General features: G+C 36.6%; 1 protein-coding gene across 1 annotated transcript in view; it reads left to right on the top strand.

Annotated features, from left to right (window-relative positions):
* Positions 1 to 3784: 3784 nt before the first annotated feature.
* RABGAP1L (RAB GTPase activating protein 1-like) overlaps positions 3785 to 23681 on the top strand; it is a 225654-nt gene continuing 205757 nt past the window's right edge. The window contains exons 1-10 of the mRNA XM_009994658.1: positions 3785 to 3923; positions 5051 to 5243; positions 6914 to 7124; positions 8946 to 9120; positions 9444 to 9604; positions 10246 to 10356; positions 14873 to 14939; positions 17481 to 17577; positions 19176 to 19342; positions 22818 to 22962. Of these exons, the coding sequence (XP_009992960.1) occupies positions 3789 to 3923; positions 5051 to 5243; positions 6914 to 7124; positions 8946 to 9120; positions 9444 to 9604; positions 10246 to 10356; positions 14873 to 14939; positions 17481 to 17577; positions 19176 to 19342; positions 22818 to 22962 (1462 nt within the window). The 5' untranslated portion in view covers positions 3785 to 3788. The remainder of the gene's footprint in view (positions 3924 to 5050; positions 5244 to 6913; positions 7125 to 8945; positions 9121 to 9443; positions 9605 to 10245; positions 10357 to 14872; positions 14940 to 17480; positions 17578 to 19175; positions 19343 to 22817; positions 22963 to 23681) is intronic.

Here is a 23681-nt window from a genome sequence, read left to right on the forward strand (position 1 = left end):
AGTAATCAATAGAACATGAGTAAGTCACCAACAGAACTATAACAAGAAAAGGGAAATGAAATAACCATCCACTGACTGGAGGTGACTGGAAAGTCCAGAATGCACCCATTCAGATGTTCTAGTCCTTCCCTTCTTCAAACAGCCTTAATGTGTGATTCTTTCAGAGAGGTCTTTATTCTTTTTACTGCTTTTCCTCAAGAGTGTTTTGCGGAAGTATTAGATTATGTGCCTTTATAACATAAAAATAAAACTTTCCTTCCTAAGTAGTTTATTGCTTAAGATTGGTATAAATCTCAAGAATCTTCTTGAGACTCACAGCTATATTCTTAAACTCTGACATGAGCTTTACTTAAGTTGTTTAATTTGAAAAATTACCTGATAATGAATTTTGGTAGTTTGTCTCTGGCATGAAAAACTATTTTTTTCAAAGATTGATCATAAAATATTGTGTATAAGGCTCTTCCTTTCTAAATAACGTGTGACTAGAATGGGAGAGGAAATGAACAGTGTTCACTCTGAGATTTTAATTTTTAGTACACACATTTTCCGTGAACAAGCTAGAGTACTGGTATAAATTTGTCATATAGTGAGTTCTCTAGCATGGACATCAAGAGGTTGTCTTAGCAGAAGACTTGAGTGATTTGCAGACTTGTTCTTGTAGCCCTTCTTGTGTGACCTGAAGAGTGTAGAACTGCATTCTTCTGACTGAGGCTTTCACTTCCTGAATGTCTGATCTGTTTGTGTTCATGTTTTACTACTAAACTGAAGCTAAGGTGTCTGCTTTGACTGAAATGTGATAGAGGGCATTCGCCTGAGTAACACTGGTGGCTGGCTGGGGCAGGCTATAATGAAAGGCTGGAAATAGGGATTCTGGAGTGGTAATTTATTTGGCTAATGTAGCTGTGTGTGGAAAAAGGTATGTGTCTGCACTGGATGTCATGGTTTAAGCTCATGGTAAAAACAAGCTCAAAGTACACTCTTAATGACATTAAAGGCCTTGAAACTCAAATGCAATTGCAAGAATGTGTATGGTATGCTTTTAAGTATCTGATCTGAGTAAGAAGCTCCTTGCAGTCATCTAATGTTTATAGTATTTCCTTTTCTTCAAGATTTAAACTTAGGAAGTAGGAATTCTCTTAAACTGCCTTTATCCACGCAGGGCAAGAACAAATAGTTTGTATGTCAGTATGTGTGTCTAGTTGCATTATCATAATTTTCTTTGGCTTTACAAATGTTAGTTTCCCTGTCTTTATTATGGAAATACTGGTACAAAACCTTTTCCTAGTTCACAGTGTGCCTGTAAGTTCATAGTTTGCTGCAGAAAGAACTGGTGATAGGCTCTTGTAAGCAGCTTGTATTTGTCTTTTAGTAATTAATATAGTGGAGCCATCTTATTTTGGAGTTGCTGTGTTACTCTCTGATAAGTAACTGCAAAAACCAAACAAATAGACTAAACCACAAAAAAGTGACAAAATAGTATATCTTGTGATCCCTTCTATCTGCAGATATACTACAACTAGTGGTGAGGCTTCATCATTGTCATCTTAAGTAAGTGGTAGGTATGGGGTGGGAGGGTGAGCAGCTTCTGGTAGACTTGATCTTTGCTCCTGAGCTGACTGACAGTCTTCCTCTGCTGTTTTCTCCAGTGATGGTGTAACAGCAGAGATAATGATTACTCAGGATAAGCTGTTTTAAGGGGGCATAGTTTTGTTCTTTCATTGCCTTCAAAGAGTTGTATTATAATGGACCTTCAGTTTTATATTGAGGCTTTGCTTAGAAATTAATACTAGTTTTGAGCTATATTTGCTGTTTATTGCAAATAATACAAAATCTCTTCAGCCACATTTTTACATGACATTTGTTAAAAAAATACTTGGAATTAATAAACTGTTAATAACATAGGTAAAATCTAGTGTGTTAAAATTTTCTTATGCTTCCCAGAAAGATCTTTAAAGCAAAGATGCTTTAAAAAAAAAAAAAAGAAACAAAACTTTCTTTAGTGCTGAAGCCACTGCCTAGACTTGGGTGGAGCTGAAATTACATCATCTCTCTGAAAAATGCTCATGCTTGTGAGTTCATGCTTAGTCTGGAGATTGGAAAGGCAACAGAGCATGCTAAACTGACAATCCAGATTTGTAATTGCTCTCTGAATTGTAGCTGTTTTTAGTGGCTTGTGTGACTTCTAACCAGTTTTTATGCTGTACAAGTCAGCTATCTTATGAACTTGAGTTCTTTAGTTTTTATGGGATTTCTGTGCATAATACTCTCTCTGGGTTGATGGGTAAAAAGCTGTGGCTAGGTTAAGAAGGAAAACCTTTTTGTAGACCTGCCAAGTCTTTGAAAGAGCTAAAGTATGTTCACTGTAGTTTCAGAAGTGATACAAAGTATTTTTATATTGAAAATTGGTTTCTTGTAAAGTTGCTAAGCTGCTTCTTGTGACATTAAGTAATGCCTGTTCAGAATGGTGCATGTCTAGACCTTAATATGCATTCTTTCCTGATTACTTGGTGGTTTGGAACTGGAACTGAGAAGGAGGCATGGCACAGTTCTACACCTTGGTACTGCTGAGAAAGGCAATGTGAACCTAAACCTGTTGTTGTTCACCAGACACAACGGACATATTTGGTTCAACTGCCCCTCCTGGGGCACTTTCCAGCCTTGCAAAGATGACAATAGCAGTTTCTCCCTGTGCTATATGTGACTCTTCTGAACTCTGAGTCTTAAGCACAATAAATTCCAACACTCAGCCAGAGTAGTATTTTTCAGGAAGCTAAAATGGAAACAGACTCTATTTGGAAGTGCATGATATTCATCTGAACATTTATTTTCTCTTTGTGAACAAAGAATATAAAAACATAGATCCATATAAAATATAAAAGTCTAATATACAGTATTCTTCATTCTAGGTCTTGATTCCCTAAAGAATCAAGGAGACATCTGAATGAAGGTAGCTGATACTGTCTGTATTTGGTGGATACCTACGTTAGCTGTCATCATTCTGAGGGCTAGGAATGGTATTGGTTCTGTATTTTTAGATGAACTTGTATATAGGCTGATAATAATTTTTCCCTTTTTTGTTTCTAGATTTATTTTTTGTTGTGCAGACAAGGGAGAAATTGTTTTTTTGTTTCCAGTTTTATTGTTGAGGTTTTTTTTGTAAGTGGTGTGGCAATTTCAGTTCTGGAGGAGAACTGAGAAGGGTGTGATTGTGGTTTAGTATCATCTTTGACTTAATGACCTTTAGATAGAAATAATAATAAAATCAACTCTAACATAATTGATGACCAAATATGTGTTCATGTGGAGAGCATACAATCTGATATGCAGTTTTTGGAAAATTAGTCTTCAGGTAATCTGTATCTTCACACAGCCTGCATGACACTCTGGGTAAAAAAATACACTTGTATGAGGGAGAGTGAAGGGCAGGATTTAGGGAGATAGAGGGATCAGACTTTAGAAGCTTAAAAACAAGGGAGGTGGAAGCTCCAACATGAGCTTCCTCATGTGTTATCCATACACATAGGTAACAGGCACAGCTGTTAAATCATAGACTTTTTTAAACAAATGCCCTAAAAATAATACATGCTATTTAAAAAGAAGATTCCTTATACCAATGAAAGAAAAGTTTGGTGAATATAGTGTAATACATTCATATAGCTTCAAGGATTATTTTATTCCACAATATTTTTGTGTTACACCTATCAAGATACTGTTTACAACTTCAAAACTAATTATTTAATATTTTTCCTTCTTAGGTTCTTGTGGCAGGGCGAGAACACTGACCTGAGATGGAAGTCAAAACATCATTTAGCAAAGGCAGTAGGATTCCTGAAACTGTATCCACGTTAATGAATGAAGAATTTGTCCTGGTTCATCAGCAATCTGAGGGCACCTCTGGAAAAGATGAAAGACCTCAGCTAAAGGTCTACTATTGCTTTATTTTAAATGTGTAGTAAGATTTGTATTGATGAAAAGATTGCAACTTCTTTTGAATATTTAATTAAAGATACTTCTGTGTGCCTGAGGAGAGTCTTAGACAGTACATTTTATTCTTGCTTATTACCAGCAAAAATTTACAGCTCAGATTAAACAAATCTGCCCAAATGTGGCAGTTCAGTTTTTCTTCTGTTAACTTCTTTGGGGGTCAGCTTTGTTAGTATTCTGTGGATTTATACATTAGTAAAGGACTAAAAAGTTATTTTCAAGGAATGATCTTCAGATTAGAGCTTGGGAAATACTCTTTTTTTAGAGACAAGAGACTGAATGTTGGTTTCAAAATAATAAGTAATAAGTTTGCACAGGATTAGACCACAGAGAGTCTTGGTTTTTAGTTTTTATTTTAGTTTTCCTGCTTAGTGCTATTTAGTTATGACTAAGACCTTTTCAGAAAGCTTTCTGCATCAAAATAGCAGAATATTTTTAGCATTTGTGTGACAGCTAATTGGTTAATTACAAATTTTCCCACTTGAGTTGCTGTAGCTGATTTACTGGTTTTGGCCTGAATTCCTTAGTAATTATGTCTGAAAAGAAGCAGATGAACTGGAGGTAGAATCCATAATGTGACTTTCTTATGGGCCATGGGTTTATTTGGTCTGAAAAGCTAGTTCTTGTGGATGGCTGTATCTTCTTTTTTTCTAGGGAAAGTGTCTTGCCATTTTCTTGCCATTTCCTTAGACTTGCATCCCTCCTATGTGTGGGACAATTGGTGAAACAACTGAAATATTGGATATAACTAAGAAAGTATTATTTTCTTTAATCTATAACAACATTTCTTGATTTTTGTTCTGAGTGAAGTATCAAAATACACAAGTCTGTTGTTTTAAGGGAGGCCTGTAGTTTTTAGATGGATGGTTGTTGGATTAGCAGTGAAAATATTTACTTTATATGTAATGGGTTGGGACACTGGATTATGTTTGAATTAATTTTGTTGATTGTGTTTTCTTGTTCACAAAATTTCTTAACGTTTGTGATAAGTGAGACTATGTGTTTGAAAAATAATAGTGAAAGTAAACTAAAAGTACCTTTAAAAATTATCATGTCCTACTTACAGGTGTTTTCAAATGGAGAAGATCAGCTGGAGAAGGCAATGGAAGAGATACTGAGGGATTCTGAAAAAGACCAGAACAATTTCAGTCCACTCCAGGAAGGTTCCAGTGATGCAAGCTGCCAGGCAGCTGGAGATAAGTCATCAGGTCAAACAAATAAGCCCTCTTTGCACCTTGCTTTAGACCCTTCTGCTACAGGTATTGCTAAAGTGCAAATTATATATATGGCAGGGTTTTTTCCCTCTGTGCAGTTTCAAATTAATCTTAAATTAATATAAAGCTTTCTGGAGCTTCATTCCAAAACTATACTTGGGACCTACACTCCTTTTCTGATTATTTGGGGCTTATAGACCAGAATAGATCATCATCAGGTTGATAACCTATGCTGGTTTGTTTAGTCAAGATAATTTTCATTTTATCTCCAGCCATGGATGAGCTACGACAAAATATTGAGTAACTTGGTGACAGCACTGCCTGCAAATGAAATGTACCCTGAGCAAGCTTGATAAACTTTTCAGCTTTTCAGCTCTGGTTCTTTCACCAGGTGTCAGTAAGGACACCTTTAAATTTGTAATTTGCTAGGAATGATTGTAGTAATTATCTGGTATTCAAAGTTTTGGTGAAAAATGGAGGACTGAAAGCTATTTATGCAAACATTATTATCTATATTTCATGTAAAATATGTTGTAGCTTAAAAAAACCCTATATATATGTAAAAAAATAAAAGGAATTCGAGGCTGTGGCCATCTCTGTGGGCCTTGAATTTGAATTATTTTTCCTCAGTAGTACTTTGGTGGCATTGTATCAGATCATTCCCATAGCATCAGTATGGGAAGTAAAAAAAAAAGTTTATGGTAGAACAAGGTAGACAGTTTATGTATAATGGAAACACCCTTCTCTTAATTACATGTATGCTGTATTTTTTAGAAACTCACTTTACTGGCTCCCTGTTTGATGTGCTTCAAACAGAACACAACCCTTAGCTTGAATGAACAAAGAAATAATTGTAGATACATTCCACCCCCTACCTCATAAGGTTAATTCGATTTTGCAGCCTTTAGGATTTAAGTATTATAGAAATATTAGGTATACTAATAAGAAATACTGATGCATACTGCTTAAGAGAGGTTTGGATTTCCATCTTTGGATATACCAAAACTCAGCTGATGAAGCCTTGAAACTAGCCCTAATCTAAACTGGTCTGACTTAGAGCTGGAGTTAAGACTAGATGGCCTCTACAGTTCTTTTCCAACCTAGATTATGCTAATTCCATACTTAATGACTTTTTATTCAGTCTCTCCTCTTGCTTCTCAAATGTCAAAATGCCTTAAAATAAATACACCAGAAAACAGCAAAACTCCCAAAAGCTCCCTCAAGATCACCCTTGTCCATAGTAGTTCAATAGTGGAAAAAAACCACTTCTGCTGACTAGAGGAACAAACAGCTCCCTGGTCGTTTCATGCAGTTAATGTAGCTAACCCAGGAAAGCAAACTACATTTGATAATTGTACATATGCTGCCAAGACATGGGAGAAAAGAGAATTTAGAAGCATCTTCATGCAAAATGATGAGTAGTAATTAGAAGGAGGTATAAGTAAACGATTGAACATCTAGGAAATGGAACTTAAAGAATTGTGTTCTAGCACTGCTAAACAGAATCAGAAGGCAATTTGTCCCTATGCCATATTTGGAAATATATTCATATTAAAATACTAAACTGCCAGATGGATTTCTCGCTGTTGTAGCTGGACTTCTGACTCACATGTCCATTCTCAGAAAATGTGTCAAGTTTTGCTATGGAACTCATTCAGAAAACAATGCGTAAAAATAAAAGCAAATGCTTATAGAAGTGTTTTCTCCATTTTCAGAAATCTCTGCACCAAGACCATCTTCTCCCAGCGAGCCCCCAGAAGAGGACAGTGTATTGTTTAACAAACTGACTTACTTAGGTTGCACAAAAGTGTCTGCCCCTCGAAATGAACCAGAAGCCCTACATGCCATGGCCAACATGAAATTTTCAAGTCAGGCCCCTTTATCTGTAACGCTTTATGTTCCAAACATTCCAGAAGGCTCTGTAAGGTAAAGTGCAAATGTTTCTTTTGTTACTTGCACAGACACATAAAAGGTGGATTTTGACTTTGTTACTCACACTGGGAAGTAGATTTACTGGATTTGTGCCTAAAGTTCTTGCAGAAGACAATTATTTTTGAGAAATTCCTCTACAGCAATGAAATGCATGCTCAAATTTGACATGCAGTACGTAGTGGGTAGTAGCAGTTCCCATTGTGTCAACAAAAGTGCATCTTTCTGCCCATATCTCTCTTCAAATATGATGATATTCCAGAGACACTGGAAAGAGAAAGTGGATAATGCCTGTCTTCTCCCAACCTCCCAAGTCTGTAATCACCTCCAAGGAAATATTCTTTGACCTTCAAGCACGTATATTATTTTCTGACATTCTGCTCTTTGAACCCAGTGTAAGATTTGGTGTGATGTTGTGGCAGTATTTCATTTGCCTAAGGAAATTATGCTGTGGAAGTGTGTGATGGCAGCTGGCACATAGACATGAGGTGTTCTGTACCTATTTTCATAGCCATTGTGGCCATTCAAGAAGGTTGCTTTGCAACTGAAACCCCAGGTTCCTTTGGCCTTTAATTGCACAGGAAATCGTTAAGTGAAGGACTGCCCAAGAATCTGCACAGAGCTGTAAAGGTCACACCATGTGTGAAATAATACACTCCATCAAAGTTCAAGTGACACCAGTGTCATATTTGAGAAATGTTTCCATTTTGGGCATTTGTACTCTTGTCATGGGGTTCCATTTAACATGCCCCTCCAATATTACAGTATGCTGAATGTTCTCCGGGCTCTTCCTGCTTTTAGAAGAGTAATCCTTTGTCTTATTGTTACAGACTTGGTATTCTATTCCAGGTGACTAATGGTTATTCACCCTTGATGTGAATGTGCATATGGACAGGCAGCAAAAAGAGAACTGTGTAGCTCTGTTAATCTTTTAAAATTCACTGCCTAGTAGTCCTTCCTGAGATCACTACCCCATCACTTGTCTTTCCAATTTCTGAAATATTCTTTGGGCTCGATGAGTTTGAGAGCAATTAAAAATTTTGTATGAGCCCTCAGATCTGTGATTAATAATCACCTCAACCTGGCAGCAAGTATTTGTTAATACAATCCTGTAAGCTGTGCTATATAGTACTGTGGACTCTGGATAAATAATGCTTTCTTAATGTTTTCTTAAATAGATATTTATATTATTTAATCATGTTGAATTTTCTTTGTTTTTTGTATGCAAATTGCATTTTCACAGTTGCTGTGGGTTTTACATTTCTACTGTTACAATGGTTTTAAACTGAAAGAGGGTAGATTTAGGTTAGACATCAGGAAGAAATTCTTCACCATGTACTAAGGTGCTGGAATGGGTTGTCCAGGGAGGTTGTGGCTGCCTCCTCTCTGGGGGTGTTTAAGGCCAGGTTGGACGAGGCTTGTGCAGCCTGGTCTAGTGTGGGGTGTCCCTGCTCATAGCAGGGAGATTGGAATCTGATGATCTTTAAGATCCCTTCCAACCTTAACCGTTCTATGATTCTGTGATTCTGTTGTGTTTTTCAAGAACGATGGCAGAGCAGTGATGATCATTGTCATTGACCATGTTTTAGAGGTACTGTTGTATGGACAATAAAAGAAATGAAGACAGTGTTACAACCAGAAGCGTTTCAATTTGGAAAGCCAGACATTTCTGTTCCTACTGCTCATCTGGTGTACTTGAATTTAGAAGTAATTACTGTTTAGATATTTGTTTATCTAATTGCAAAAAAAGTCTTTTTAGATAGGCATGTTTGTTTTACTGACCATTTTCTTTGATCTTCCCTGTTCTTTCCTTGACAGAATAATAGATCAGTCAAGCAGTGTAGAGATCGCTTCTTTTCCAATCTATAAGGTGTTGTTTTGTGTGCGTGGACAAAACGGGACGTCAGAGAGTGACTGTTTTGCATTTACTGAAAGCAGCTGTGGAACAGAAGAGTTCCAGATTCATGTTTTCTCCTGTGAGATTAAAGAGGCAGTAAGTATTAGATGTTGAACAGTGACTGGTAAAAAGGATACACAGACTGAAAAGTACACTATTCAGGTCCTCTAATTAGTTGTGTTCCTAATCTTGTAATATGTATTAACTAACTGAGCATGACATGAGCAGTGAGTATGACATGAATGGATATAGATCTTGTTACTGACTTCGCTTGGGTACTGGGCACCCCATCTGAATGTTTTGTGTTATATGAGGCATGCTTTGTGTTCAGTATTAGAGGCAAGTGCCAATAGTTTTATGACTTTCAAAAACACATCAGAGTTTTTGATAAAACTATTAATTCTTCTGCTTTTGTGTAGGTCAGCAGAATTTTATATAGTTTCTCAACAGCATTCAAACGTTCTTCCAAACAAGCATCTGATCATGTTAAGGACTTCATTCTTCCTACTCCAGATAGTGATGTGTACACTTTCAGTGTTTCCTTAGAAGTCAAAGAAGACGATGGAAAGGGAAATTTCAGGTAATCTGAATGAGAAGGGAAAAGTAGAAATCTCTTTGAAAAAAGCATATAGCTACTTGGAGAATGCACAACTACTACTTGTTATTAAAAGGTAGGCCTATGCAAATGATAAAGATAGTAAGAAGTCTAGTAAGAACTGTAGTCAAACCGATTTTCTTGAGTAAATACAGTCTGGTGGCCTTTTTTTCTTTTTTGGATATATATTTGTTAAAATAAACTGCTGAATTCCAAGTGTATTAAAGGTTTAGAAAATGTAAATTTCTCTAAGCATTAAAGGAGAGGAAGATATTCTTTGCCAGCAGTTAATTATGAGATTTTTTTGAATGAAAGATAGATTTAATTCTGTGAAAATACCATGTTTATTTTTTGCTTCTTAGTCAGTAAAGAGCTTGTTTTCTGTTTTAAAAGCCAAAATACCCCATGCCTTCTTGGATACATTTGTCTGATAAATCCTATAGATAATAAGCATTTTAGGTGTGAGCCTATAGTCTGTTCCTCTTCAGTGCTGGTGTATTAACTTGTGAATAAAGGGGTAGCTCTTTTGAATGAGTTGAGCCATTACCAGTTTAGTGGGCTGCTACTCTCTTAACAGTCACTCTTCTATACCTGTGCTAAAGAAACTTGTTTCTTTATTCTTATAGCCCTGTGCCAAAGGATAGAGATAAATTATATTTCAAGCTTAAACAGGGAATTGAGAAGAAAGTGGTGATTACAGTTCAGCAACTCTCAAACAAAGAACTGGCCATTGAAAGGTAAGATTCTTGTAAAAATAATGCAGGTTAAGTTTTGGACAGAGTGGCATTTAGTGTACTATTCCCTGGCTTTGCAAGCTGTGTGACAGAAAAAAATACAGCACTAACACAGAAAGTATTATTGCACAATATAATTGAGTTTTAGGCATGCAGTTCAGTTGTAAATTTCAAGTATTTGTGTGATTTTTAGATGGAAACAATAAACAGAGCATGAAATGCTCAAATATCTTTGGTCTTTTTGCCTTATAATTCATTTGGAATGTGCTGGTGGTACTATACTTATGACATTCAAATGCTTTTGATTTTACTTTCTGTAGTTTTTAAGTAATGCAAAACCATGTGCTTGCCTGCATTACCAGCATCTCACAGTTTGCTAAAAGTATCCAAGTTAAGTTGTCTGAGCTGCCTTGGAGCATATTTATCCATGAGATCAATATACTGGAACACTACTCAACCTGGTTAGAAGAAGCAATCTTTTGGTGGAGTCTTGAAGCTGAGTTATAATATGATTCTAAAGCTTATCTGAAAGTGATGGTGAGCAGCTCAGGAATGGTTGATGGCTCGTGCTGTATTTCCTGGAAGTTACATGAGAGTGATCCCCTTTGGACAGAATAATCTGACCTTGTGTGCAAAGTATTTGCCACAAGAACTTAATAGGTTAATTTTTAAACATAGGAAACACCACCAGATGGCAATCTTATCAAAAGAGTAACAATAGGAAAATTCACTGAAAAGGGAATTCAAGATAACAGGAGAATCAAGAGAAAAAGTCAACAACCCTCCCAAAAGGGAGATTGATTTCTTCACTTGCTTACAAGCTCTGATTTCAAAAATGAAACAAAAATTTTAGACAATGAATATACAGCAGAATTTTAACATCATTGGTGTTGTAAAGTTGTGCTTTTGCAACTCATTGGCTTTAAAAAATAAATTCCTATTCCTACTGTGTTTTTAATGTATATAATTTTGGTTTCAGAATTCAATTGAGTGATTAATTCTTCTAAGAATTTCTGAATAGCATTTGATTATTTTTTTTCTCCCAAAAGTAAGGCTGTCTTCCTTAGACATTAGGGTTTTGTTTATTTTTTAAAGGTTTAGGATATTCAGTTAGGATTTTGTTGTTATCACCACAAGCTTAGCTGGTGAAAGTTATTTAGCTGACATGACATACACAGGCTTGCAAGTAATGTTAGTGCTTACACTGGATAATAATAAAGTTCAAAACCAGTATAAAAGATCAATTCAGGTAACATCAGGCAGTGAGCTTCTAAGGAATTTAATATGTCTTCAAAAGTATTTCTAAGTGGAAATTATAATGCAAAAAGAAGTTACATAAGAAATTTGGCCTCTGATCTAAAGAGTTCAAGAATCTTCCTTCATGGTCTGAGAAGAGTAAACCTGAGATCACTCCGAGAAACTTGCCACCTCTTGGTGTTCAGGTAGAGACTGGGATAGGGTGATAGAGGAGGTTACTCTCAGTTGGGTTACTTCAGCCTTTCCCACCTTTGTGGCTTGTTTGACCTGGCTCTTGCCTGTTTTTATCCAGGTCAGAGGAGGTAAAGAAATAATGTATGTTGCAGTCTGCCAGGTTCGAGTCATGTGGTGGCTTTTCATAGGTTCAGTTCTCCACTGTGGGATATCAAGTCTCAGTTGCTTACAGGATTCGAGACGAAAATTCTGGTTAATAATCAGAGCTTCAAGAAATTTGTTGTGAAGGGTGAAATAGCTTTTATTTTTGAGACATAAGAGGAGTGACTCTGTTCTCAGTACAATGGTGTTTAAATATGGTGTGTTACCAGTCATACAGGACAGTTAATATGTAGGTATGGTTTTGGTTAAAGTCTAGACTAGAGTACTTGGAGCTGATGTATGGAATATTGGGTGATTGATCAGTAGTACTGGAGTCTGTTATATATGGTGGCTTCATGTTAACTTAATACCGTAAGCCTTATCCATGGGTAGCATTTCTATTTATATAAAAGGAAGTATAGTAGTGAGGAAAAATTGCAGTTCTTTTTTTGCAGGTCTGGAAATGAGTTGAATTTAAAGAGTAGTGCACCTGCAGGTAGCCACTTGGTAGCCAGTTGTAAGTGTGGGAAACCCACCATGTCAGAAGTGTCAAGGCTGAGGCCCACAGTCTGTGCAGGTCATTTTGAATCCTGGCTGTGTGATTCAGTTTCCTTAAATCAGAAGTTGAATATGTTGACAACTGTTGGTGTGAAATCTGGCTCCTCTGAAATTAGGGTCCTGACCACATTGAGCTCATTCTGCACTTGAACTTTGTGGGAAGAGAAGCTCTGACTCTTCCTCCTAGTAGCAGGGTGCTGCCAGTCATCATTCAGTTTCTGCTTCTGTGAGAGGTGGAGTTACTTGTTCCTGACTCCCACTCTTTTGGAAGCATACTTCCCAAAAGATTTTGGCTTGCACACATCAGAACTTGTGTACATCTGAGAGAAGCACAGTGAGAGGTAGGATCTGTAAGCTTTTATTTTTGAATAGCACAGGTATTTTGCCTGCCTTTCAATCTTTGCTTTACAATTTTCTTTAGCAAGTGCACCAGAGCTAGTAACCCCTCTACTATTATAAATTACAGAGTGCTCAGAGTCATTTCTACCTCAGGGACAAAAAGTAGCATTCTGCCTGGTCTAATTAGTCTTGGAGAAAAGCCTGCTCATGTTAAGTGTGAGTCCTGGCATCTTGCCTGCCTTGGTTGGTTTACATGGCACTGCATTATGCTATTTAGATAAATCAAAATGGTCTGCTCTTTTATTTACCACTTCAATTTTCAAGATTCTAGTAGCGAAAGAGTATGGAGAAAGGAAAAAAAAAAAACCAAACAAAAACAAAACCCAAACACAAAACCCAACAAATGTCAAACAACAAAACCCAAACACAAAACCCAACAAATGTGGATATAAGTTGCTGTTTAAGTGTAACGAGATGAAAAATGTAAATCATATACCCAAATATAATAGGGGCAAACTTAATAGATAGGGTAGTAATTGCACATCTCATGACTTCTATGGTTAATAACATGATTGAAATGGCTATTATATCTGTGTTCCTGTTACAGTGTTTTTGCCTGAAAGCTGTGGAACTCTTTTGTCTTCATTGCTAACCTGTGAATGTTCAAATAGTCTCCTACAATTTACATTTGCTGAAAAATCTAAATTGCACAGATGACTGAACTGCTTTTGTTCAAACTTAGGGAAGTTTGGAATGGGGAGCTCTTCCTTGTGCATTCAAATACCTGGTGGGAGAGTATGGAGGAGATAGAGCCAGACTGTTTTTGGAGGTGCAGAGTGGTAGAATTAGAGTTACAGAACACAAGTTGCTTCCCTGGAAGTTCCTCTGTTGAATGAGGCTGTGTGTTGTCAGTACAAACTGAGCTGAGCATTGGAACAGGTTGCCAAAAGAGATTATTCATTCTGTCTTATTGGAGATGCTCAGACCTTGCCTTGGGCAACCCAATTTGAGTTGGTCCTCTTGGGTAGAGGTTTGGGTTAGATTGCTTGTAGAGATCACTTCCAGTTTGTTCTGAGAGTCAATGACAAAAAGTGGCATGTCTAATTATTAGAGAATTGAGCTGTTCAAGAGAAAAATTCCGAAAGCAAAACCCTCTGAAATACGACCTCAATTTTCCATGTTTCATGATGCAATTGCTTTCAAGGTTGTTTTTTTAATTTCTCATTTGATATCTTAACATTTTTTAAAGTCTGTGCAAACAGCTTGCAGCTTATGTTACACATACATACTTCTGTTCAGTATTTTTTTTTATTCATAATGGAGTATGTTAAAAGAAGAGAAAGATAAAAAATGATTTGCAGAACCTTTAGACTTGAATTTGTGCTTTCAGTATTCAGGAACTTCTACAGTCTAAATGTTTTAACAATGTTTTTTATTTTCTTAGAATGTTTTTAATTTTCTTTTATTAAATCTTAGAAAATATTAAGAACACTTTCTTGTTAAATCAGTAGGTGGGATTTCTGGGATTCAAGGCCTTGTATAGAAATTCAGTTTTAAAAAATAAAGAATTAAAGTCTTAAAATTTGAGCAAGTTGGGGTTTGTTTTTATGGCTCTGTCATGCTACATCCTGGTGACATTACAGGTGGTAGAATGAGTGAATTTTTAACTTTAAATAAGATTATATCAAAGCAGTTCTTAAAATTGACTAGGGAGTGAATTTATTCTTGCCAATCTCTCACCACTTAGTTATAGGAATTGCTGGTATCTTTAAGCTCAATATTCTAAGTTGTCTTTCAGAATAATTGGTTGTTCACAGGTCAAACACTGTGTTCTGCCAACTTCATTCTGGCAGATAATTTAATTGTCACTTCTAGCACATGTATTTTGATGTTTCCTGAGCGTTTCCATAACAAAAAAGTATTAAGAACGATTTTCTTTAAATTAGAAGCAGCAGGTGGCTGTGCCATTATGTTCAAGAAAATACTTTTGTATTTTGAAAAGCTAATAGTTGGTTTTGTTTTTTTTCTCTCCTTTAAATAAACTTCACAGATGCTTTGGGATGCTACTGAGCCCTGGAAGAAATGTCAAGAACAGTGACATGCATTTACTAGACATGGTAATACTTAGCTCAAATAATCTGTTTATTAAGATAGAGGTGATTCTTAAAAAACAAACCAAAAGCAAGAAAACAAACCTCTCTTCTGTTTGGTTTTGTTTGATTTTTGTTTGTTAAATATTGTTTATATCTTCAAACTAGAAACAAACTTATTGCATACTATGAACAAAACATTTCAATTAGCGTCAGCCTCTTCTCCTAAGGAGTAAGTGATAGGACAAGAAGAAGTGGCCTCAATTTGTGCCAAGAGGAGGTTTTAAGTTGGATATCAGGAGAAATTTCTTCCCCAAAAGGCTTGTCAGGCCCTGGCACAGGCTGCCCAGAGCAGTGGTGGGGTCATCGTCCCTGGAGGAGTTTCAAAGATGTGTAGATGTGATGCTGAGGAACATGGGTTAGTGATGGAGTAAATGGTTGAATTGGATAATCTTAAAGGTCTTTTCCAACCAAAATTATTCTACGATTCTGATTGGGTTTATATTTGGGCATCAGGGAAGTAGTCTTACTTTTCATGGCACTGAAAACTTTGCCTTTATTTGCTTCATTTGAATTTAAATTCTTGCTCAGAGTTTGTAGTATTCACTTGTCTTCTACAATCTTCATTTCCAATGAGTTGCTTCTTGGAGAACTAGAAAAAAGTATTGTACTTTCTGTGACAATATCCATTTACTTTATGCTCTGGGGAAAAATACAACCATTTTCAAGTCAAGAAGCACTTGAGTTAAACCAGTCAGACATTTTATGTCTGTACAGTTTTGTTTAGTCCATTTCCTTACTCATTTTGATGAGTCTAGCTATCAGTAGTTAGTTCTCCAGTCAGAGTAATTTATTTCCCAGCTCTGTTTTTCTGGTTTGATTTATAGAATCATAGAATCATTGGGGTTGGAAGGGACCTCTTAAGATCATCAAGTCCAACCCTCCTGCTGCAGCAGGAACACCTAGGACAGATCACACAGGAATGTGTCCAGAGAAGGAGACTCCACAACATCTCTGGGCAGCCTGTCCCAGGGCTCTGTCATCCTCATAGTAAAGAAGTTTCTCCTCATGTTGAGGTGGAAATTCCTGTGTTGTCACTTGGTGCCATTTCCCCTCATCCTATGACAGGGCACCACTGAAGACAGACTGGTGCATTCTTGACATCCACCCTTCAGATATTTATAGACATTAATATGGTCCCCTCTTAGACTTCTGACTACTAAACAGCCCCCAGGTCTCTCACCCTTTCCTCATATGACAGATGATCCTTGTAGCCCTCTGCTGGAACTCTTTCCAGTATATCCCTGTCCCTCCCCTGGGGAGCCCAGAACTGGACACAATACTCCAGGTGTGGTCTTCCTAGGGTGGACTAGAGGGGGAGGAGAAACTCCCTGGACCTGCTGGCCACACTGACATTACTTCCGATTTTTCCATTTTTACTATTTGATTGTACAATTGCATAACTTATAGTGAGCTAGTAAATGTAATGAGTTGGCTTCTATAAATCTATATAAAACCTTTTTATGTTATGGACTGTATATATGAATTGCTGTATTTACTCCACCTGTAATTCTGTTTACATCAACATTCCAAGTTAATTTAACTACTGGATATAGTGGCTTATTAGTTAATTTATTGTCTATAACATATAGATATAAATATGAGTTCTCCTCTCAACCTCCTTTCCCCCTATTTAAATCTGGAGAAGTCAGTCAGTTTTATTGCTCTACCACAAATTAGTTTGTGGAATAGGAATGTCAGTCACCTTTCATCTATGCAGAGGCTACTGTGCAGGTCTGTTGGATAAACAGGAACTTCAGGAACTTCATATGTGCTGTTTATGTACTTGGATTGTTCCTAGCTGGTTTACAAGGAATATCTGTACAAGTAACAGATGTGTAGTATAAGATTATTTTAGCTACATATAGAAGCATTGCAGTTATTAACTTTATCATATATGGCTTTTTTGTCTTTATTTGCATGCTGTCCTGAAATTTGGCTCTTTAAATCTAAAGTTCCTATGAACTGGAATACCAGTCCATTGAATTATACAAAGACAAGTCCATGCCTGAGTGTTTTGTGAAAAAACGGCAGAGGTATAATTGTAAAGTGGGAAAAATCTGCCTGACCTTTGTGTTGGAATTGTTAAGGTCTTACTGGGCTAAGATTATTTGTTATTTCCTGGACCGTTTTTGTGTATACTGTCGAGTAGTTTAATTTCATGAAGTCTCTTGTAACTCATCCTCTCCTAACATCCATCTCAGCTGCTCAAAAACTAGAGCGGCAGATACCTCACCATGCTTTCATGCTTATAATAAGCATTGAAAAATGTTAATAAACTATTTTGTTTTCAGTTGCTTTTATAATGTTTCTTCTCACGTATTTTTTTTCTCTCCTGTTTCCTATTGCTTTTCTCAATCCATTATTTTATATTCCTTATTTAGACTGTGTTCTCTAGAGTGAACACAATCTTACTTTGAAGTTCTTAGAACTATTTCCCCTCCTCATGCTCAATTTCTTTGATCTCAAACCATGACCCTAATTGAATCCTATATTTTTTATTTTTAGGAAAAAAAGAGTTCTGATGGGAAAGCTTATGTAATTACTGGTATGTGGAATCCTAATGCACCGATGTTTCTAGTACTTAATGAGGAAACTCCTAAAGGTAATTTATTCTAATTTGTAAATGTGTTTTAACTGGCCTGGGTTTGGTGTACATATTTTCTCCTGGGAATCAAGCTGCCTATGTCTGAGTGAGCACACCATTATGTTCCAAGAGTTTGTGACTAGGAACTTTTCTGTATAAACATATGCAGCATGGAAATACGAATAATTTGTTTGTAGAACTGTGTGTTACTGATCTGGAGACATTAAATTAGTGTTTGGGACTTAGGAGCCTGTTCCCTTTTTTGGTCCTAAGGATAAAGAAGTTGTTTTCCACCTTCTATACTCAGCAAAGCAGTATAAATCATAGGCACTGCTATTTTCTTTCTCTTAGTTTTGAGGCAAGTTGTTTGCAAATAGTGTTACATCCCCTTCATCTTGGGCCAGCTGGAAGTGCTACACTGGAGTGCCTAATTACAGTTTCTTATCGCTGGAATTGATGTTCTCTGATGTGATGTAAAAGTTTTAAATGCAAATCTGGAATTTGTTTCCTATCCCAAGGCAGAGCTCACATCAGTTCCTTAAAGGCTTGTCCAAGTATAAACAGCCAGTGCCACTGTTGATGCTGCTGGGTTTTCAAAGCACAATATTCTTAGGAGCACATAAGTACAAGTCTTTCTGTGGAGCTTGACACAGTTTCCATTTTACAATGTGGCTTTGTGTATATGTGCTGTAGCTTGGTTTTGTGGCCTTTTTTTGGTTTCTGTTTTTTAGTTTTGTGTTTTTTTAAATGCCCACTTGTCTCTTTAGTCTGATAAGACAAGAATCTGGGGATCCACAATGTCTGATTCTAAACGTTTATTAGAAAAATCTGTGCTTCCTAGAAAAAAAGTGTCAGTTGTGATGCAAAATGATGGTCACTACTTCTCTCTGTGATGAACCTTTTCTTGCACTGTCAAACTGCAACATGCACTTGGACTATTTCAGTCTCATCCTCTGGTCAGCTGATCCTGCATTCCCCTCTACTTGAAAAAGCTGGAGTTATGGTTCAGTACCAGGAAGATGGAGCTTTTACAGCTTTGCTTTAAAAAAACTTCTGCTATTAGGAATGTCTGACCCAGAGAGTGGGACAGAGTTCTGAAATGTTTTGAATCCTTGTAACAGAGTATAGGCACAGGCACTAAAGGAAAAATTACTTCAAGTGTTTCTTAGGGTTATGGGAGGATGTAGGACAAACAATGCTGTAGATAAGCCTTGATGCTTATTTGCTATATATATATATATTCCCTCAAGTTTACACTTGAGAATGGGATCTTATCCTGTGCAAATTCCTTTTGTTTGATAATGTATCTTAATGTGTTTTTTTTTTTTTTGTATGAGGTTTTGCTCCTGTCTTTAAAACAAACATATTTTTTTCTTTGTTTTAAAAAGTTATCAGGCTTTGGTGGTTGGCTGTTTGATGTATAGTCACATTCTGTGCAACAGGCACATGGAGTGTAAAACTCAGCTGAGCAAAATGGGCGCCAGGGAATCAGTAATTACACAGAGAGGGTTTTGAATTTGAACAGCCGCTTGCTTTTGTAATTTCTTCATGTTTTGCTTTGAGAAATTTGAACTTGGCCTAATTTTTCTATACGTGACTTGACTTTTGTGGTGTAGATAAGCGTGTGTTCATGACTGTGGCAGTGGATATGGTGGTCACTGAAGTGGTGGAACCAGTCCGGTTTTTGCTGGAGACCGTGGTGCGCGTCTATCCTGCCAACGAGCGCTTCTGGTACTTCAGCAGAAAGACCTTCACGGAAACTTTTTATATGAAGTTGAAACAGGTATTGCGTGTTTGCTTATTAAAGGAAGGTTGATGCTGGAATAATTTTTGCTTGTCCTCATTTGACCTGTATAAGAGTTAGCATGGCACCTGCACCTCAGTAATATGTTGAAGTGTTTGTTGCTGAACTCCTTAATGGTTGAGTAACATACAGGGATGTCCAGTGTCTTTGTAAACTGAGTTACAATGATCATAAGTTATTGACTTTGTGGGTTTAAATAATTTTTTACCTATCCATTGCATTTTATATAATCTCATACAATTTGACCTGTGTGCAGACATTTAAAGTCCTTTTGACTGGTAAAATTGAGAAATTACCCTTTAAAATTGTTCACTGTAAAAATCAATGAATACATAACAAAGGGAAATCCTGGCTACAGTTGAGGTTCAAAATACAATGATAGGTGGCTGTAAGACTATAATCCATTTAAAGCAAAGGAATCTTATGCAGAGGTTTAGAAGAGTGAGGCTATTTTTTCAAAGTGTCTGAGAAGGTATATTTCTCCATGTTTTCAAAAAGAGAAGTTTGGAAGAAGATTATCTGGAAAACTAAGTTGATGGAGAAGTTCATCTAAGTAAGTTCATGGAGAAGTTGCCATATTTTCACTCCTGTTGTTGCTCATGAGGGTATAACATGAACTACATCCTTGTCCATCACTGCTCCAGAGCTTTTTGAAATGTGAGGCTAAGGGCATCATTGTTGCCATGATTTATTGTTTGTGTGACTTCTTGCTGATGTTTGTAACATTTTGAAATTTCTCTATGTCTTCTAGAGATGAGCATAGCAACTTAGAATTTAAGAAAGCTAACTGATATATGCAAGTGTAGAGAATTTCTTTAATATTTAGATAATACATTTGCTCATATTGCATTCTCAGCTGTTTGATACTTATCTATAATCAGTTAAGCTTTCATTTTAAATAACTTGCAACCATTTGTACCATTTTTAATTGAGTAATATGGATACTTTCTTTCTCATACCTTATAATGTGGCAATACACGTGTCTCCTCTCCCTGAAGAAATACATTTTTTTCCTCCCGCTGTAAAATTCTGAGGGAAGTTGTGCAGATTTTTGGGAGAGGAATACTTTCAATCTTTGTAGTCTTTCCACAAGACTAAGTCCTGATTATGGATGACAGAATCTTTATGACCTCTAGCAATTCTTTATTTAGCCAATTCTAAGGTGGACAGTTTGTATTGTAGTAGCTGTTCCTGCAGATACCTCTGAAAGACTCTGTACCTCAGGCCATGCTTACTCCTTGGGAAATAACTTTGCTCATGGTGTTTGGATCACTATTTTTGAACTTTTGGGGAAAGCAGTTTAGGGAACGTAACAGTGAATTAATATAAAAAGCCTTAGGTTCAGAGATAGGTGGCTTTTCTGCACAGGACAATGACACCTGTGGTGACACAAGAGTAATAGTATCTGTGTTTGTGCAAATGTAGCATATTTGACTGTGGGTGAGAAATTAATGTGTTAGGTAGGTCTGCCCAGTTCTAAGTTCTAGCATGCATAGCCTGTGGCAGGAAACTTCAGAGTTGGGCTGCCTCAAAAAGGTCCTCATTCCAGTAAGGAAGCATCCATTACTGTTGTTCCAAAAGAAGCGAGCAATGAAACATTTGTTTTGCAAGGGATAAATGGGACCTTGTGCTTTCACAAGACAATCACAACTATTCCAAGAAAGGATTCAGATACATTCAAAAGGCTGAACCAGGATGGGTGAGGTGCAGTCAGATATGAGAAGTGACTTAAATGCAGGTTGCTGTGTGATTTAGGATTGTTTTTCCTATCTGTCTATCTCACGGTGTTACTTGGGCACATTTTCATTCTCAGAGCATCCTAGTAAATCAATCCTTGTAAAGCTGGATTCCTGTAGATAGCAAATTCATGCTTAAGAAGAAAACAACCAAATTACTGGCATTTTATAGTGATGGGTCTTGCAGTTAATGAGTACATTAGCAAAACTGGCTTATTAATTGGAGCCATTGATTCCAGGGAGTGTTAGCTTTAAAAGAAGCAGATCTGAATGACTGATATAGAGTAGGAAAGTTTTCTCAGTATAAAATGTGTGTTTTGTCAGTCCAAGCAATCCTTGTTTAAGCTACTGACCTGCATAATTTTAACATCTTGTTGAAACTGCAAATGTTGGTCAGCAGCTCACATGCATCTCCAGCAAAGGTATCTCGGAGTCTTCCAACTTCATTGTGATTTTTGTTTTTTAAACAAATTGAATATTCTCTAACTGAAATAGTGTTGTTTTTCATGGTTAATTTGATGTTTTTAATGTGCTAAAGAAATCTTATTTTTTTAACTGAAGGCAAGATGCACAAAGAAGAAAGTAGCACAGTGTTTTGGGCTAGTTCATTTAATAATTGGTTTGCAGTTTTATGCAGTACTCTACAAATACGTTAATCACTACATGTCACTGAATAATAACTGTGTTCAGAACAGTAACTCAGGAGAAATTAATATTTTATTTTATACCTTGCAACTTTGTATCCAGTGCTTAAAGTATAGTTAACTGACTTTTTTCCTGTGAAAGTCCATTGAATATGCAAGAGATTGAACTTTTCCAGCTTGAAGTAAAAAGAAAACCAACAGATTAATTCTGCTCCCCCAACTTTTGACGTAGTGTGCATTGGAAGTTATCAAATTCCTAAAGAGACATCATTGGAAGAAAAAATGCTTTTACAGAACTAAATGCTTTCCACTGAAAATACTCTGACCTCAAATATATATTTTTACACATAACATGCTTAAATTTCCAAGTTAATTTAATTGTTAGATTGGGAGACATACATTTTTTGTATACATGCTTACACATAGAGGCAAATGCACACACACATATATAAAGTAAGAAATAAAATGTAGGCTACAAACAAATTTTATAGCTAGGTACAGCCAGTACATTTCCCCATGAAAAGGAATAGGTTACGAGTTATAATCTCTGGAAGAAAGGTGAATTTTTATGTTTTTGTTTTATTGAGTAAAACACTACAAGGAGCTTTTCACAATTAATGCTTTCAAAAAGCATGCCTTTTTCTTCTTTAGTCTTGTCTTTGCCTACTAAAAACAGTATTTTTTTTTTTTTTTCCCCCCTGAGATATTTGATTCCTGATTTTGTCATGTCAGTTACTCCGGTTACTTTTTTCTTTTTACTCTATTCTTCTGCTGTGGTTTCTTTTTGACCTCATCTCATTATAGCTATATTTAAATTGGAAAGCTTTTTTATCATCAGTCTGTACAATACTTAAAGTGGTTGTTAAGAGGCAGCTTTGGAAATAATGAAGTTTTATAAAACTTAGAGAGTCAGAGCTGTTAATTACTGCCAGTCTACATGTGCCATTGCAGGGAAATATGAGAGTCTTGCTTAAACTATGTTTGGCCTTTGTATGTTGGTTTTGCTGTTGAGGTACTATTATAACTGTATTTATCAACAGTGGGGACCTAATACATGCACTTATTTTGTTTTAGTCTGAAGGAAAAAGCCACACCAGTGCTGGGGATGCAATTTATGAAGTTGTCAGTCTACAAAGAGAATCTGCCAGAGAGGAAGAACTGGTCAGCCCAACAAGTGGAGGAGGGCCTATGTCATCCCAGGAGGATGAGGCAGAAGAAGGTAAGAATAAATGAATGCTTAGAGTTCCCAACTGTTTTGGACAACAGAATGACACAATTTTCTACTAGCATCAGGTCTTATAGTAATGGCATTTTTACCCACCCATTATTAGGAGCTCTGTCATTAGCAGCAGCAAACAACGCATGTCCATTTTTCTGTATGCTTCAAAATGTGCTACTGCTGCACCTGTGCTGTGCTTACAAGATAGAAAACTCTTCCTACATTGATTTTCTGCTGATCAGAATCCATTTGCCGTGAATGTGCTCCTAATGATAGCATTGGAGTGGGCTTTGAAATGGCAGGCTTTCAATGGATGTTTGTAAAGAAAAAAAAAAACCAAAAAAAAATCCCAAACAAACTCAAAGGGAGTTCCCCTTCCCTCAAACTTTCTACTTGGTGTGTGATTCATTTTCCCTTATTTATAATAACGACTTAATACCTCCTTCTTCACCTGGGGATCATGCTGGGGGTTGCTGCTGTTCAGGGACACAGCTTATTTGCCTGCCCCTTCCAGAGCTAACAGTTCCTCAATGTCTTTCCCACTGTTGTTTTTATATGGGTTTTTTTCTTTGAAGGCCCTTGACCTCCTGTCATCTCTTTGTGCTCTCAGAGTTAGCCCCAGCATTCAGAATAGGCTTTCTACATGCCATTTTTGATCTGGGTATCTGGCCTATCAGAATTTCTATTAGTATTATGAAGTTATTTTTCAGATTCTGGCG

Source organism: Chaetura pelagica, unplaced genomic scaffold, assembly GCF_000747805.2.
Source record: "Chaetura pelagica isolate M959 unplaced genomic scaffold, ChaPel_1.0 scaffold363, whole genome shotgun sequence".
Taxonomy (NCBI): Eukaryota; Metazoa; Chordata; class Aves; order Apodiformes; family Apodidae; genus Chaetura; species Chaetura pelagica.